Raw genomic sequence first — 16,224 nt, 5'->3', positions numbered from 1 at the left:
CTTCGCAGGGAGGAGGGCAGAGCTGAGCAGGGGAAGGAGGAGCCCAGGGCTCCCCATCAGTTAAGGCAGTCTGTGTCCCTCCTTAAGGACTTGCTTCTTATCTTGAAAAATATGGACAGAGGCCTTATTCATCCTTCTTTTCATATGTATGGTATCTGCACAGATAGATCATGTTCATCAATCCCTCAGTGCAACCCATAAGGGCACCTTTTTGTCTGTGACTCGATCTGAGGGCCACATGGGAAGAATGGAGCTGCCCACCTTCACCCCTGACTCAGCCGGGGTCTCCTGCGGGTCATCTCCACTTCTGTACCCAATGCAGGGGCCACGTTTCATTCATCTCTGAGACACCAGGTCTGGCACATAGATGCATTAGGATTTACCCAATAAATAAAAGAACAAGAATGCACCACTCAAAAAATAAGTGGGGACATCTCAGCCACCCCCTCAGTCCCCAGGGGGCATCTGAGCCACTTCCACCCTTGTGCCTTTCTGTGTTCCGGGATTTTCACCAGCTGCTTTTCCTGTGACCTTGGTAGCAATAAGATTCTACAGTGGAATCGCAGCTTTCTCTAAGACAACTGGTCCCACATTCTCTGTCATAAAGTCTTCATTAGAGCTATTCCTTGTCGCCCAGGCAACATTCATTTGGCAGATAGTGATTGAACACAACCATGAGTCAGGCACTGGGCTGGGTGCTTGGGATACATCCGTGAGCAACACAAAGTTCCCCACCCCAGAGGAGCTCTTACCTGGCCCAGAATCTGGATCTCTGCCCCCAACCCCTATCCTCAAGGTAGAGTCCCAAAGATGTCCTAAATCTCACACAGGCTGAGTTGTGCTTAATCCACTTCTGCAGACACAGCTCATGTACAAATGGGCCAAGCCGAAAATCTGTAGCGAGGACCTTGAGGGGGCAGTGAAGCTGCCTGCCTCTGGTGTGAAGACCCACTGCCCACCCTGCAACCCAGGCTTCTTCAAAACCAACAACAGCACCTGCCAGCCCTGCCCTTACGGTTCCTACTCCAATGGCTCAGGTAACCTCCTCACCACCCCACTCCCTGCAGCACATCCATCCCCACATCGACTGTGTGGGTGGGCTGCGTGGGCACTAAGGGTGGCCAGCTGAATGCAGACTCTGCCCTTCCAAGGGAGGCGGTAAGGACCAGGCCACCTCTGAGGACTAAATTCAGGAGAAGAGAGGTCAGGGCTGGCCTCGTCTGCAGGTCAGAGTCAGACTTGAGGCTGCCTTCCTTCCTCCTTGCTCCAACTGCAAATGTGACTCAGGACTGAAGGTGCCCAATCCTCGAAGCAGGGCTTCCAGCATATGGCAGAGATGCTGACTAGGCTTAAGGGGCTGGGATGACCAACTCCACACAACCAAAACCTATAAGCCATGCTGCCTTGGGGGGATTTGTGTACCTGTTAAAATGAATGCATTTAATGATAATATGACAATAATATGAACTACATGTATCAGACTAGAAGGTACATTTAAGTTTTGAAATGGAAATTGGGGTGGGCAAATAGGATGGTTGGCATATTGGAATGAAGGCTCAGTGTTTACATCTTGAGTTAGTTAAATACATTGTCAGAATGTTTTTGAGTCAACCTGATACAACTTCCTGCAGCAGTACTCAGCAGCCAGGCTTGTGGGCTGCCCGCTACTGTTGCGACTTGTCTGTGTGGCAGCAGCTCCAGTCAGAGTGACTGCAGCCTTCCCGCTGAACGCATGGATCTTGTGGTTCCCCAGATTGTACCCGCTGCCCTGCAGGGACTGAACCTGCTGTGGGATTTGAATACAAATGGTGGAACACGCTGCCCACAAACATGGAAACAACCGTTCTCAGTGGGATCAACTTCGAGTACAAGGGCATGACAGGTAACTGCCTCTCCCTGTGCCATGAGCTGTCAGCTCCCTGCACACCCTCAGTTCTTCCAACTTCACATTTCTTCATAATAGTGATGTCTGAGAAAAATAAGCTAACCATGTCATGTATTCCCTGGAAAGTTCCACTCCTCATGGACATATGTTCTGCCAAGACAGCTTTAGAGGAAGGAACAGAGCTAGAAACACGAGCGAGCACTTCAAAGGTCTTGCTCTGAGAGCTTCAGGGTTTTTGACCAAAGTGGCAGGATAAGTAACATGGCTCATGTTCAGTGGTGGTTCTGGGCGCCTCAAAAGATGGTGTCAAACCTCCCTTCCAGAGTGTCATCTGGGTACACATTTGTCTTGCACCCAAGAGCACAAGGCATTAACTCTCCTTTTTCCTTTTCAGGCTGGGAGGTGGCTGGTGATCACATTTACACAGCTGCTGGAGCCTCAGACAATGACTTCATGATTCTCACTCTGGTTGTGCCAGGATTTAGGTGAGGAATCCAAAGCCCAGGGGAGTCCAGACCAGCTTGGCCATATCCGAATCCCACGTATTTTGGAATATTGTAGAGGAGAGGGCTTCCGGGGTTGTGTTTCATTTCATTTCAAATGTCAGTTGAGAACAGAGGGTACAGTTTGACCAAGGTAACTGAATGCTAACATGTTTTCCAAGTTGCTGTCCATGTTGATTTACCGACTGCTCTCTCATCCCATATAGCTTCTCCCATCCATTAGTCACATGCTATTCAAATTCTTCCTCCTCACAGCATCACTTAAGATTAGAAAAAAAATAAAAATAAAGAATAATGGAGTCAGAAATGTCCGTAGACAGTTCATCTTTATTTGGGGCAAGAAGATTGGGAAGGATTATTCTTATTATATTTGTCCCCATATCCTAGGAAGACCTAGGGCAACAAGAAATTTGTTTCCCACTAAACAAACAAACAAACACACACACACACACACACACACACACACACCTCCTGGCAGTGTGGTGTGGTGGAAGGAACACTGGACTGGAAGACAGGGCACTTGTGCTTTGCTGCTTACTGGCTATGCGACCTTGGGAAAAGTCACTTCACCTGTTCAGGCTTCGGGCCCCTCATCCATAAAAACAGTGTGTGATTTGGGACTGAGGTTGAGATGGCTTTTCCAGCCCACTGGTTAACACAACTGCATAGAGATAAGCTGAGAACTGGAGGTCCTCAGAATTCAGGCAAATGGCTAAAGCCAAAAGGAAAGCCGTGAATGAATTTCCAAGGCCAAAGTGAACTCCTCTGCCCATATGTGCTCTAAAGATAAGAAGCAGCCACTGAATATGCTTCCTTAGTGCCAATCTGACACCTTCATTTCCTTCTTCGAGGTCCCTGCTTCCCATCCCTGGGATGGTGCTCAGTTTGCCTTCCCTTAACACACATTACTCAGAGCTAGCCAGATGAAGCCTGTGTTTGCAAGGCGAGCAAACTTTTTAGGCTTTTTTTGGAATAACATTCAAAAAGTACTTTCCAATTTGCAAATCTGATCGTCATAGTAAAGTGTTGCCTCATCCCCACTACCACCCCAGCCTGCTTGGGCATGGCTCTCTCTTTCCCAAAAGTAGGACCAAATGGAGGACTTTGCTGGATCACAAATTCTGCTCCTTTAACCCCGGCAAAGCTCCCTAGTGCTGGAGAAAGAGCTGCTGAGTAAATGTCAACAATTTACAGTCTTATAATAGAAGTGCTTCTCAAACTTAAATGTGCACACGAATCGCCTGGGAATCGTATTAACATGCAGATTCTGATTCACTGGGCCTGGGAGGAGCCTGAGTTTCCGCAGTTCTAATAAACTCTGGGAGATGGCCATGCTGCTGGTCTGTGGACCATATTCTGCTAGTGAGGTGATACAGCATTTTATAAAGGACCGCCACATCTGTCATGCCTTCAGGTCTCCCCGCAATGATGGGAGGATGGTAAGAAAGATATTTCATCACCTCCATTTTACAGATGACGAAAGTGTGGTTTGGCTAAGTCAAGGTCACATAGCTAGGAGGGCAGAATTGGATTTAGTCCACACACTCTCCATCATACTCAGAACATAACCCTGTTCCCCAGCAGACCCTCTGCTGTTGTCTGGGCTCTTCAATAAGCACTACCTGACCTCTAGAACTGACTTTTAATTTCTGCCCCTACAGACCTCCACAGTCGGTGATGGCAGACACAGAGAATAAAGAGGTGGCCAGAATCACATTTGTCTTTGAGACCCTCTGTTCTATGAACTGTGAGCTCTACTTCATGGTGGTACGTTTTCCTTTCTTTGCCCGCTAGAGGGCCTCCAGGGGAGGGTTAGCCCCATCTGCCCCATTGGTGTGTCCACGTGACTGACAGCCCCCTTGTAGTGATTCCACAGAGGAAAGGCCCAGACTGACCAGCAGGGACTTCACAGTTTAACAAGGGTCTCACCAACCGTGATGGCACCTGGGATGGCAGCCACATGGGCACCCACTTCCCCTCTGGCCATCGCACCCGCTTCACTTGTCTGTCCTGGGTTTAGGGTGTGAATTCTAGGACCAACACTCCCGTGGAGACGTGGAAGGGTTCCAAAGGCAAACAGTCCTATACCTACATCATTGAGGAGAACACTACCACGAGCTTCACCTGGGCCTTCCAGAGGACCACTTTTCATGAGGCAGTAAGTTCCTCCCCTTCCTCAGACCCCCAGCTCCCAGGAGAGACCCTCTGAACCCAGGAGGATTCCTAGCATTAGCTTAAGTATGAGTCTGAAGTTCAGAATCCAAGGGTTAGAAGGATCTTAGGGAGTCAAGCAGAAAACTGCCTAACCCAGCCCTCTGAAGACCACCTAGTCTTGTCCAGCTGACTTCCTGGAAAGATGACACCGTAAGAAATAAGTTGGCTCTCCTTGTAGTCCCTGCCCTGATACATGTGGTACCAGACTTGTTGTTGTTTTTAATAATAACAACTCTGGTTTTATTTTCTTAACTCAAAGGAATACAGGCTCATTGCAGAAGACTCAGAAAATAAAAATAAACAAAAATAAGAAATAAAATCAGCCATAATCCTACTACTCAGAGATAAACCAGTTAACATCTGGACCATCTCCTATACACTGTTTGTTTCTGTACAAATACATTTTTTCTCTTTTATAAGGAAAAGACTTGCTTTTTTCATAAAACAGTATATATTACGTATTTTCCCCATGGTATTTAATATTTTTATATGTCCTATAAATGGTTCAGTCTCATTTTAAAATGACATCAAATGCACATGAAGAGCTACTTACTGGTAAGTGAGTAAAAAGAGTCAGATGCTTCTAAGATTCTTCTTGAGTATCACAGGATAGAAGATTAAGTACCTTGCTCTTTCTAGAGGCCTCAATTGTTGCTGCCATCTCAGGCCTCTCCCCTCTCCCCTCTTGTTTCTTTGTCTCCAGAGCAGGAAGTACACCAATGACGTTGCCAAGATCTACTCCATCAATGTCACCAATGTTATGAATGGCGTGGCCTCCTACTGCCGTCCCTGTGCCCTAGAAGCCTCTGATGTGGGCTCCTCCTGCACCTCTTGTCCTGCTGGTTACTATATTGACCGAGATTCAGGAACCTGCCACTCCTGCCCCACTAACACAATTCTGAAAGCCCACCAGCCTTATGGTGTCCAGGCCTGTGTGCCCTGTGGTCCAGGGACTAAGAACAACAAGGTACCTGCAGTCTGGCATGCATCCTAAACCTGACCCTCTGCTTGGATGACCTCAGAAGATGCTGGGTCCTAGGTGGGGTTCTTGAGAGGCTGATACCCAAGTGCTCCCCCTAGCATACTCCTAGGTTGGAGTGCTGGAGGACACCCATCCAGGCTGTGACTGTGGAGGGTTAGCAGGGCTTGATTTCCAGGGTCCAGGACTCAGTCACTGACAAGTCTCCTCTTTAGTTGACAGGTAAGAGAGGTTGGTGACTATCTGGTCCAGAGGGTTATTTGGCATCTGTGCAGAGACCTAGAGGGAAGGAACAGTGGGGTGCGGTCTGTGGCTTATATTCAGCATCGTTCAATCCAGTGTGTTATTATGGAAATCTGCCCCTTCTTTGGAAAGATAGAAACCCAACCATTGCTGGGACATATGATAACTGGCATTGCTGTCTTCTACCCCATTGGCTTCTCAGCTTTACAAGTATAAGGATTCCTTTCCTAAGTGGGAAAAAGCTGGGTGCAGTGGCTCACATCTGTAATCCCAACACTTTAGGGGGCTGAGGTGGGAAGATCACTTGAGCTCCAGGGTTCAAGTTTGTAATGAGCAGTGAGTGTGCCACTGCACTCCAGCCTGGGTGACAGAGCAAGACCCTGTCTCTAATTAAAAAATAAATAAAAATAAAGGCACATTAAAAAACTAATAAATAAATAAAGTGGATAAGCAGTGTTGTTGCCCCCATGTACTTTCTGCATCTGAGAAGTACTTATGACTAAAAGCTTTTAGATATTAATCAATGCCTTTAAATGAATTTGCATTTTACTGATCACAACTACATGCACATACATCTGTAAAGCACTATCAATATGTACTCTGCAAACGTTGCCTAGTTCATCTGTGCAATAAGTGCAGCGGTTCTACAGACTCCGGGCAATCTCTTTCGGGTACCCTGGACTTTTACCACGACCTTCCTTCCCTGGAGCTCCCTCTGCTGCTGCGGGAGGGAATGACAGTTGTGTGCGGCTGCCGCTGAATAGTGACCCTAAAACAGAGCAATGAACGGGTTTATGGGAAGAAAAGCCCCTTTCAGAGTTCAGTTTCCTACAGAGAACCTGAGAAACAGGAAGCAGAGTTCAGTGAGTTTTGCACTGTGAGGGGGTGAGGAGGGAGCAAGAAAAGTTTCTCTTCTTCCATCTCAGATACCCTTTTCTGGTTAGTGCCTCATGGTCTTCTGCTGGAAAGTAAAAAGGGTCCTCTTGTGTCTTGAGAGGCTTCTATAATCTAGGCACAGGGTTATAAGGCTATAGAATTTGACCAAACTCCCTTCTGAACAATAACAGATTTGGGTTTGTCCATCATATATGTGCTAATAATTGAATGGCAAATGTACATAAATCCCACTAGTGCCTGTTTCACTTCTTTTACTAGCCACCCCTAATCCTTTCTTCCTCCTCTTGACCCCCTTTGGGCGGGACCAGATTGGGGAGGAAACTGCTACTCTTGGCTGCAGGCCCTCAAGGCCCTTCCTGACCAGCTGGCCCGACCTGTCCCTCTACCCCTCAGATCCACTCTCTGTGCTACAACGATTGCACCTTCTCACGCAACACTCCGACCAGGACTTTCAACTACAACTTCTCCGCTTTGGCAAACACTGTCACTCTTGCTGGAGGGCCAAGCTTCACTTCCAAAGGGCTGAAATACTTCCATCACTTTACCCTCAGTCTCTGTGGAAACCAGGTAAGGTATGCCAGTTGACAGGGTGAAAATTGAATGGGGGAGGCCCATGGATCAGAGGCCAGAGACAGACACAGGAGAAAACCAGAAATCCTTCAGGCAGCAGGGGGTTGAGGAGCTTCAAAGTTTTTAAATATTATTCTCCTTGAGGACTTTTTTCCCTAAAATAAATAATCAGGATTATAAACACTTAAGAAAATAAAGATATCTAAAATAATGTGTTCTTGCCAGGTGCCAGGTGCGGTGGCTCATGCCTGTAATCCCAGCACTTTGGGAGGCCAAGGAGGGAGGATCACCTGAGGTGGGGAGTTCGAGACCAGCCTGACCAATATGGAGAAACCCCGTCTCTACTAAAAATACAAAAAAATTAGCCGGGTGTGGTGGCACATGCCTGTAATCGCAGCTACTTGGGAGGCTGAGGCAGGAGAATCACTTGAACCTGAGAGGTGGAGGTTGCAGTGAGCTGAGATTGTGCCATTGCACTCCAGCCTGGGCAAAAAGGTGAAACTTCGTCTCAAAAAAATAATAAAAAATAAATAAAATAAAATAAAATAAGGTGTTCTTTTACTCTTACCTGACCTTTATTTCCTCAGAATGAGTCTATTTAAAAATATGCAGGAGGAAGGCCGGGTGCGGTGGCTCATGCCTGTAATCCCAGCACTTTGGGAGGCCGAGGTGGGTGGATCATGAGGTCAGGAGATGGAGACCATCCTGGCTAACACAGTGAAACCCTGTCTCTACTAAAAATACAAAAAAATTAGCCAGGTGTGGTGGCGGGTGCCTGTAGTCTCAGCTACTTGGGAGGCTAAGGCAGGACAATGGCATAAACCTGGGAGGCGGAGCTTGCAGTGAGCAGAGATCACGCCACTACATTCCAGCCTGGGCGACAGAGTGAGACTCCGTCTCAAAACAAAGCAAACAAACAAAAAAACCCAGAAATATGCAGGAGGAAAGGTTTTTTTTTCCCTTCCTTGAAAAAGCAGTCTTCAGCAATCACTGCATTTGTCGCTTGTTTTCTAGAGGCTGGAGAAAATCAACTGTTTCTCGTTCATCCATACGTCTCTTTGCTGACAGTACGAAAGAAAGTAACATGAAATGCTTTATAAGGAAAGATTGTCAACATCAGCCATTTCATGCTGCTGCAAATATTTCAGATCCAAAATTCAAAGGCAGAAATGCAAAGGTTAATCCCACCACTGCACTTGACTAAATTGCAAACAAGCCACAATTAGCAGTTGGAAAGTTCATTTCAAATGTTACGAAAGAGGCTGGGCATGGTGGCTCACGCCTGTAATCCCAGCAATTTGGAGGCCAAGGCAGGCAGATCACCTGAGGTCTGGAGTTCCAGACCAGCCTGGCCAACATGGTGAAACCCTGTTTCTACTAAAAATACAAAAATTAGCCGGGAATGGTGGCACACATCTGTAATGCCAGCTACTCGGGAGGCTGAGGCAGGAGAATTACTTAAGCCAAGATTGTGCCACTGCACTCCAGCCTGGACAACACAGAAAGACTCCATCTAAAAAAAAGTTACAATATAAAGAGCATCTTGAGCATCTAGTCTTTGACTCTGTTGGTGGTAAGGCCTTTACATCATAGAGCTCTGACCCATCTTCTGTAGCATGCAAAGAAGTCAATGGGTGTTTATATAGAGAACATGTCAAGAAATAAACTAATCTATGAAAGATTAGAGATAGGTGTCTCTATCTTGTTTTCAGAAGTCTTTGAAGAAGTTAAAATGAAGCCTCAGAAGTAACAGGTCATGATCACTTAGGAAATAAGACTGATTAAAGCAGGCTCCATGTAGCAAAAGTGTCATTCAGTGAATTATGGAGAGCAATGAAGGTGGGGAATTTGGGAAAATGGTGTGTTTTTTTACCTACTCCTTTCCTGTTTAGAAATGCTTATGGTGTACTGCCACACTATAGATCCTTAGTTCAAAGACAAAAGAACTCTTAATTTTATTGTAAAGTAAAAGTTTCCTTCAGTTTTCAAGCTCATCTACTTCCTACAATCTAGAAAAAAAAAAAAAAAGGCTGAGACACCAGATTTAGCACTTTTTTTTTTGAGGTGGAGTCTCACTCTTTTGCCAGGCTAGAGTGCAGTGGCACAATCTCTGCTCACTGCAACCGCCGCCTCCCGGGTTCAAGCGATTCTCCTGCCTCAGCCTCCCGAGTAGCTGGGACTACAGGCATGCGCCACCACATCCAGCTAATTTTTGTGTTTTTAGTAAAGACAGGGTTTCACCATGTTGGCCAGGATGGTCTCAATCTCTTGATCTCATGATCCACCTGCCTCGGCCTTCCAAAGTGCTGGGATTACAGGTGTGAGTGACTGCACCCAGCCACTGCCATTTATAATAAAATTTATAACATTGAAAATGTTGACTGGGCACAATGGCTCACCTCTGTATTCCCAACACTCTGGGAGACTGAGGCAGGAGGATTGCTTGAGCCCAGGAGTTCAAGACCAGCCTGGACAACACAGAGAGACCCTATCTCTACAAAAAAAAAAAAAAAAAAATTAGCCTGCAGTTCCAGCTACTTAGGAGGCTGAAGCAGGAGGATCACTTGAGCCCAGGAAGTCAAGGCTTTAGTGAGCTATGATTGCACCATTGCACTCCAGCCTGGGCAATAATCAAGACTGTCTCAAAAAGACAAAGCAAAACAAAAAAATAAAACCTGTCTCGTCATCAGACCTGGGAGGAATCATTCCCCTACAACATACCATTGAAATGCTGAAAATTTCGATGTAAAAAAGCCTTCCCTATTCCCTTCTGGGAATTCCTCTGTGACCACTGACCTCTTCCCACTTCTTCCTCCCCACTCTCCCACCAGGGTAGGAAAATGTCTGTGTGCACCGACAATGTCACTGACCTCCGGATTCCTGAGGGTGAGTCAGGGTTCTCCAAATCTATCACAGCCTACGTCTGCCAGGCAGTCATCATCCCCCCAGAGATGACAGGCTACAAGGCCGGGGTTTCCTCACAGCCTGTCAGCCTTGCTGATCGACTTATTGGTGAGTAACTCCGCTGCCTCAGCCTTGTTTGAGAGTGTGTGTGTGTGTGTGTGTGCGTGTGTAAGAGAGTGTGAGGTTACCAGGCTGGGAGGTAAAAGGCCCCACATGAGGGGCCCAACCTCTTGACCTGTGTTTTCTATTCCACTCTGTGTGCAAAGTGCTCCCAGGGACTCTGACAAACCCTTGTTTCACCCTTTCATAAGCCACTCAGGGATGTGATGAGATGAAGTGAGGTTGGATGTTGACAGGTATTGGAAGAATTGAAGTGGTTGCCAGCTAATGCTACTAGTGAGAACTAATTAGGAGCTCTAATTTGGCAGGGGTGACAACAGATATGACTCTGGATGGAATCACCTCCCCAGCTGAACTTTTCCACCCGGAGTCCTTGGGAATACCGGACGTGATCTTCTTTTATAGGTGAAGATGAGAGGCTAGGCTAATGCAAGTGAAACCTAGGACTCCTCCATAATTTCTGCTGCATCCCTCCCTCTCTACCTACTGCTTATCAAGCCAGAACATGTCTGAGGTCTAGCAGATCTGCCCAGTCATGATCGCTAAGGGCTGGGAGTTCCTGATCCCAGCTTCTTGGATATTACTGGAGCAGATCTGCCCTAGAGGCAAGGAGAAATATTGGATGATCTGCAGTGGACTTCCATTCCAGCCTAAGCAGGCTCCAGTGTATGCTAGCCATGACTTTCCTAAACCAGGGCATTTCCCCCTTGACTACATATTGTTGATCCCCACCCTTTCCACGTATAAACCAAGGCCTGTGCACTCCCTGTGTGCCAGGCTAAAGCCCAAGTCCTGACTTCCCCAGCAAGGGAATTGCTCCATGCGGATTTCACTTGGTGGCTGTCCAATAACACAGCTGAGTGACTCATTCCCTCATGGGGGCTGGCTTTCTCTGCAGGTCCAATGATGTGACCCAGTCCTGCAGTTCTGGGAGATCAACCACCATCCGCATCAGGTGCAGTCCACAGAAAACTGTCCCCGGAAGTTTGCTGCTGCCAGGGTAAGCTCTGCAAAGGGATGTAACAAAGGCCAAAATCTCCCTTGAAGTCATTCCATCCTGAGATCCAGAGATTACTGAAAAAGAGCAAAAAAGAAAAGAGTTTGAGATCCATTAATGGGCTCTTAGGGGCACAGTCATGGCCCCAGACCCTCAATCTTCATATGGCAAGAATGGGGTAGAAGGAAGAGTGAAAGCTATTCTCATATTCCTGGTCCATTACGGTGGCAGCTGCGTAGCATAGTAACCAACAGCTCGGCTGAGAGCCAGATTGAATCATCTCCTCCACTAACTAGCTATGTTATCATGGATACATTTCTTACCTTCTTTAGGCCTCTTTTTTCCTGATCTGTAAAAATGGGCATAATGCTAAATTCCCTCAGCAGGTTGTTTTGAGGATTAAATGAGACAAGGAGACTTTAGGACATTTCATGATCTCTGGCTATTATGAGGATTAGTAAAGGTTTAGGGATCCTAGGAATCTCTCTGCAACAAAAATACCCAGTTCTGAGGTTAATAGCTGAGTGAACTAAATCAAAAATTTCTAAGTGAATATGACCACAGGACACCCCCTCCCCTCCCCGCATAACAGCAACTAACATCTTGACGGGCACTAGCGTCTTGAGGAAGATGTTTTGGATATGCTGCGCCTAAACAACTGACTGGGGAGATGGGGAGCAAAGCAGGGCGTCTTGACCCAGTAGTGGTGTCTGAGTGTCAAATCCCTATTCTTGCCATTGTAAACATTACAATAAAGTACATAACAGATATCCATACCGGAAGTTCATTCCTGAACCCCACCTCAACTCCAATCCCACCCCGGGAAGCTGCATCAAAGTGGCTATTGCAAAGTGTCACAGGTCTGTGGCGAGGACAGGAACCTCAAAGGGGTTGATGAGACAGCCATGCTGGAGCTCAGATACCTTACAATAGCTCTCATAAGATGTCAGCAAAAACATAAACGGGCAGAGGGTGGGGAGCCCACTGGAGGCCAGGAAGGCCTCTTATCAGTGAAATCAGAGATCAAAACCTGTGTTAAGGACTAGTTGGAAGGATCCTGGTAGGGCTAACGGTTTGGGCAGGGAGAGGGTAAATCAGGCAAGCTGTGAGACAACAGGCTTCCAACCAGATCTTCCCCACCCCTCCAGTGAGTGAGAGCTCAGGTCTCTTTTCTGCTTTGCTAGAACGTGCTCGGATGGGACCTGTGATGGCTGCAACTTCCACTTCCTGTGGGAGAGCGCGGCTGCTTGCCCGCTCTGCTCAGTGGCTGACTACCACGCTATCGTCAGCAGCTGTGTGGCTGGGATCCAGGTTGGTTTCCCTCTGATCGGGCACTCCCATGAGAGAAGGGAATGGGAGATTTGAGTTCCTTGTTTTTCTCCCCAACAGAAGACTACTTACGTGTGGCGAGAACCCAAGCTATGCTCTGGTGGCATTTCTCTGCCTGAGCAGAGAGTCACCATCTGCAAAACCATAGATTTCTGGCTGAAAGTGGGCATCTCTGCAGGCACCTGTACTGCCATCCTGCTCACCGTCTTGACCTGCTACTTTTGGAAAAAGAATCAAAAGTACATGATGCGGTATTGGAGTGTGGGGATGGACAGGGTTGGATTATAGATCAGGGAGAATATCTGAAAGTATAAATTAATGGGGTTTTTCTCTGGAGTTGGCTACAGACTCTGTGACTCTGGCCAGAGACTGTGAAGCACTTATCCAGTGCATGGTTTGGTTATCCTGACTCCTGAACAGGGATGGTACCACGTGGCAGTCTATAAATGGATGTTAAATTCTCAAAAGCAAAGAGTATCCTTAATTTGTTATTATTAACAGTACAGAGAATGACATTATGATTTCGATATTTCTATTAAATTTTGAGATCATAGAAACAGACAGCCTTAAGGAACAAAGATCACTGAACTGGGAAGCAAGATTCCTTCTAGTCCCCCAGCCCTGACACCATTTTACCATGCTTCAGTCTCCTTACCCATGGCATGGGAATAGGACCTGTTCGTAGCCTAATCTCTCTACCTCTTTCCCCCTTATTCCCACATTTTGGGATCTTGTCTTTCCCACCCTCCTGTTTTACAGACTAGAGTACAAGTACTCCAAGCTGGTAATGAATGCTACTCTCAAGGACTGTGACCTGCCAGCAGCTGACAGCTGCGCCATCATGGAAGGCGAGGATGTAGAGGACGACCTCATCTTTACCAGCAAGAAGTCACTCTTTGGGAAGATCAAATCATTTACCTCCAAGGTAGGGGGCCTGGCCAGTGCACCGAGGTCAGCCTGGAGGGCTGGAGGAGACACTGCTCCTCAGACACTGAATGGTCCTGTACCGTTCAGGGATGGGCACCCTGCTCCCCACACCCGATACAATTCCATTTCCCCACTCTGAAAATCCTGCCTTCTTCTGTGTTTCTACACCAATACTCTTTCCCCCGAGGCCCAAGGCTGCTCTTGATCAGGCTCCTTCTCTCTCAACATGCACTCCAGTTAGTGAACTGTTTGGGCCTTTTCACTTCCAGAAGGAGTACTGATCCATCCATGTTGTAAGAATCATCCCCTACCCCTTTTTTTATTTTCACTGAAAAGGGGAAAAGGTGATCTCTGGGATCAACTTCTGATAGAAGTCAGGCTCTCCTTTGACCAGTGGAGGGTGCTGTCTTCCAGGTGTCTGGGTACAGTCCTTTGGGAGCTGAATCACAGTTCAGTCTCAGCTGTTCCCCACTGAGCAATTCTGAGCTGGGAGGGCTGGCTTTGTGTGAGTAGGTGAGTGAGTATGAAGCTTATAAATGCAATACAGACAATACTGTCACTGGGTGTGGGGCCAGCAGACAGCATCCAAGCAGGTCCTCCAGGGCTATAGTCCTCTGCAGCCCAACTCTGCCAGTGCCCATACCTGACTACTGCTCTGAACCAGTTCATCCCAATAGGAGTGGGTGGGGAGGGCGGAAAGAGGGAGGAGGGTATTGGGAGGTGGTGAAGAAAGGACTGTGCTTGGGTGTTTAGATTGCTGAGTCTTGTTTCCTTTCTGCTGACCTGCTAGGGAGACTCCCTTGGCCTCCTTAGACTGTGATTTCTTTTTTTTTAAACGAATGGGAGAACAGTTCACCCTGGGACTCTTGAGCCTATCTGGGACTGCTAGAATTCAGCAAAGGTGCAAAGCAGGGGATTTTTAAGATTTTTGGCTCATGCCTGTAATCCCAGCACTTTGGGAGGCCCAAGCTGGAGGATCTCTTGAGGCTGGGAGTTCAAGATCAGCCTAGACAACATAGGAAGACCCCATCTCTACAAAATAAAAAACAATTAGCTGGGTGTGGTGGAGCATGCCTATAGTCTCAGCTACTTGGAAGGCTGAGGTGGGAGGATCACTTGAGCCCAGGAGTTGGAGGCTGCACTGAACTATGATTGTGTCATTGCACTCCAGCCTGGGCAACAGAGCGAAACCCCGCCTCTAAAAAACATGTATTTATTTATTTATTTATTTATTTATTTATTTATTGAGACGGAGTGTTGCTCTGTCTCCCAGGCTGGAGTGCAGTGGCGTGATCTCAGCTCACTGCAACCTCCACCTCCCAGGTTCAAGCAATTCTCCTGCCTTAGCCTCCCTAGACGCTGGGATTACAGATGCATGCCATCACACCTGGCTAAATTTTTTTGTATTTTTAGTAGAGACACGGTTTCACCATGTTGTCCAGGCTGGTCTTGAACTCCTGACCTCAGGTGATCTGCTTACTTTGGCCTCCCAAAGTGCTGGGATCACAGGCGTGAGCCACTGTGCCCGGCCAAAAACATTTTTTTTAAATAAAAAATTTTTTTTTTTTTTGAGACAGAGTTTCACTCTTATTGCCCAGGCTGGAGTGCAGTGGCATGATCTTGGCTTACTGCAACCTCTGCTCCCGGGTTCAAGCGATTCTCCTTCCTCAGCCTCCCAAGTAGTAGGGATTACAGGCGCCTGCCACCATGCCTGGCTAATTTTTGTATTTTCGGTAGAGACGGGGGTCTCACCATGTTGGCCAGGCTGGTCTCGAACTCCTAACCTCAGGTGATCCACCTGCCTTGGCCTCCCAAGTGCTGCGATTACAGGCATGAGCCACCACGCCCCGCCTAAAAGAAAAAGATTTTTATTGTTCTCCAACTGACCCTGAAGGGAGCAAGCAGAATAGAGGGTATCTCATTTCTGTGTTTCCACAAAGCCACTGAAACAGGAATTTCATAAGGGTTCCTTCTGTCACCTATTTTCCATTTCTCTCCTTTGTCCCCAAACTTGCCCTTGTGCAGCAGCCAGCTCCTGTCACCATCTCTCTTTCAGAGGACTCCTGATGGATTTGACTCAGTGCCACTGAAGACATCCTCAGGAGGCCCAGACATGGACCTGTGAGAGGCACTGCCTGCCTCACCTGCCTCCTCACCTCGCATAGCACCTTTGCAAGCCTGCGGCGATTTGGGTGCCAGCATCCTGCAACACCCACTGCTGGAAATCTCTTCATTGTGGCCTTATCAGATGTTTGAATTTCAGATCTTTTTTTTATAGAGTACCCAAACCCTCCTTTCTGCTTGCCTCAAACCTGCCAAATATACCCACACTTTGTTTGTAAATTACGCCCTTGCTTGTATCTTGTTTCCCAAAATGGCCCATCCGCCAGAGCCATAGCTTCGTCTGCTCATAATTCTCATAGCTTTGGAATGAAAATATTTCTATCTTCTTAAGTATAGAAACTATTTCCTCTGTCCTCTAACTTAAGGGCAGAAACAGCTGGGAGTTTTCCTCGCATGCCCTCAGCTCATGATCTCTTTAGGAGAGAGGCTGGGTGAGGAGGGTGTCGGGGTTCCCTGGTGGATAATCTTCATAGCAGCCTGGATCCATTTCCCCTGGATAACCAGCTCAAAGGGAGTGAAAATGGTAGTCTGA

The 16,224-nt window shown here is 47.3% G+C and overlaps 1 protein-coding gene across 4 annotated transcripts in view; it reads left to right on the top strand.

Moving 5' to 3' along the window:
- Positions 1-15,914, top strand: part of ELAPOR1 (endosome-lysosome associated apoptosis and autophagy regulator 1) — an 88,428-nt gene extending 72,514 nt beyond the window's left edge. For 2 of the 4 annotated variants that reach the window (XM_054493008.1, XM_054500157.1), the window contains exons 10-23: positions 860-1,037; positions 1,754-1,882; positions 2,280-2,370; positions 4,050-4,155; positions 4,409-4,546; positions 5,306-5,569; positions 7,115-7,288; positions 10,123-10,303; positions 10,624-10,720; positions 11,214-11,315; positions 12,497-12,623; positions 12,702-12,880; positions 13,401-13,566; positions 15,625-15,914. In XM_054493008.1, the coding sequence (XP_054348983.1) occupies positions 860-1,037; positions 1,754-1,882; positions 2,280-2,370; positions 4,050-4,155; positions 4,409-4,546; positions 5,306-5,569; positions 7,115-7,288; positions 10,123-10,303; positions 10,624-10,720; positions 11,214-11,315; positions 12,497-12,623; positions 12,702-12,880; positions 13,401-13,566; positions 15,625-15,693 (2,001 nt within the window). In that variant the 3' untranslated portion in view covers positions 15,694-15,914. Of the gene's footprint in view, positions 1-859; positions 1,038-1,753; positions 1,883-2,279; positions 2,371-4,049; positions 4,156-4,408; positions 4,547-5,305; positions 5,570-7,114; positions 7,289-10,122; positions 10,304-10,623; positions 10,721-11,213; positions 11,316-12,496; positions 12,624-12,701; positions 12,881-13,400; positions 13,567-15,593 lie in introns of all 4 variants that reach the window. The other 2 variants (XM_054439123.1, XM_063664523.1) reach the window with 2 other exon arrangements.
- The last annotated feature ends 310 nt before the right edge of the window (positions 15,915-16,224 follow it).

This window comes from Pongo pygmaeus, chromosome 1 (genome assembly GCF_028885625.2).
Source record: "Pongo pygmaeus isolate AG05252 chromosome 1, NHGRI_mPonPyg2-v2.0_pri, whole genome shotgun sequence".
Lineage (NCBI taxonomy): Eukaryota > Metazoa > Chordata > Mammalia > Primates > Hominidae > Pongo > Pongo pygmaeus.
This window is presented reverse-complemented; position numbering and strand designations above follow the sequence as displayed.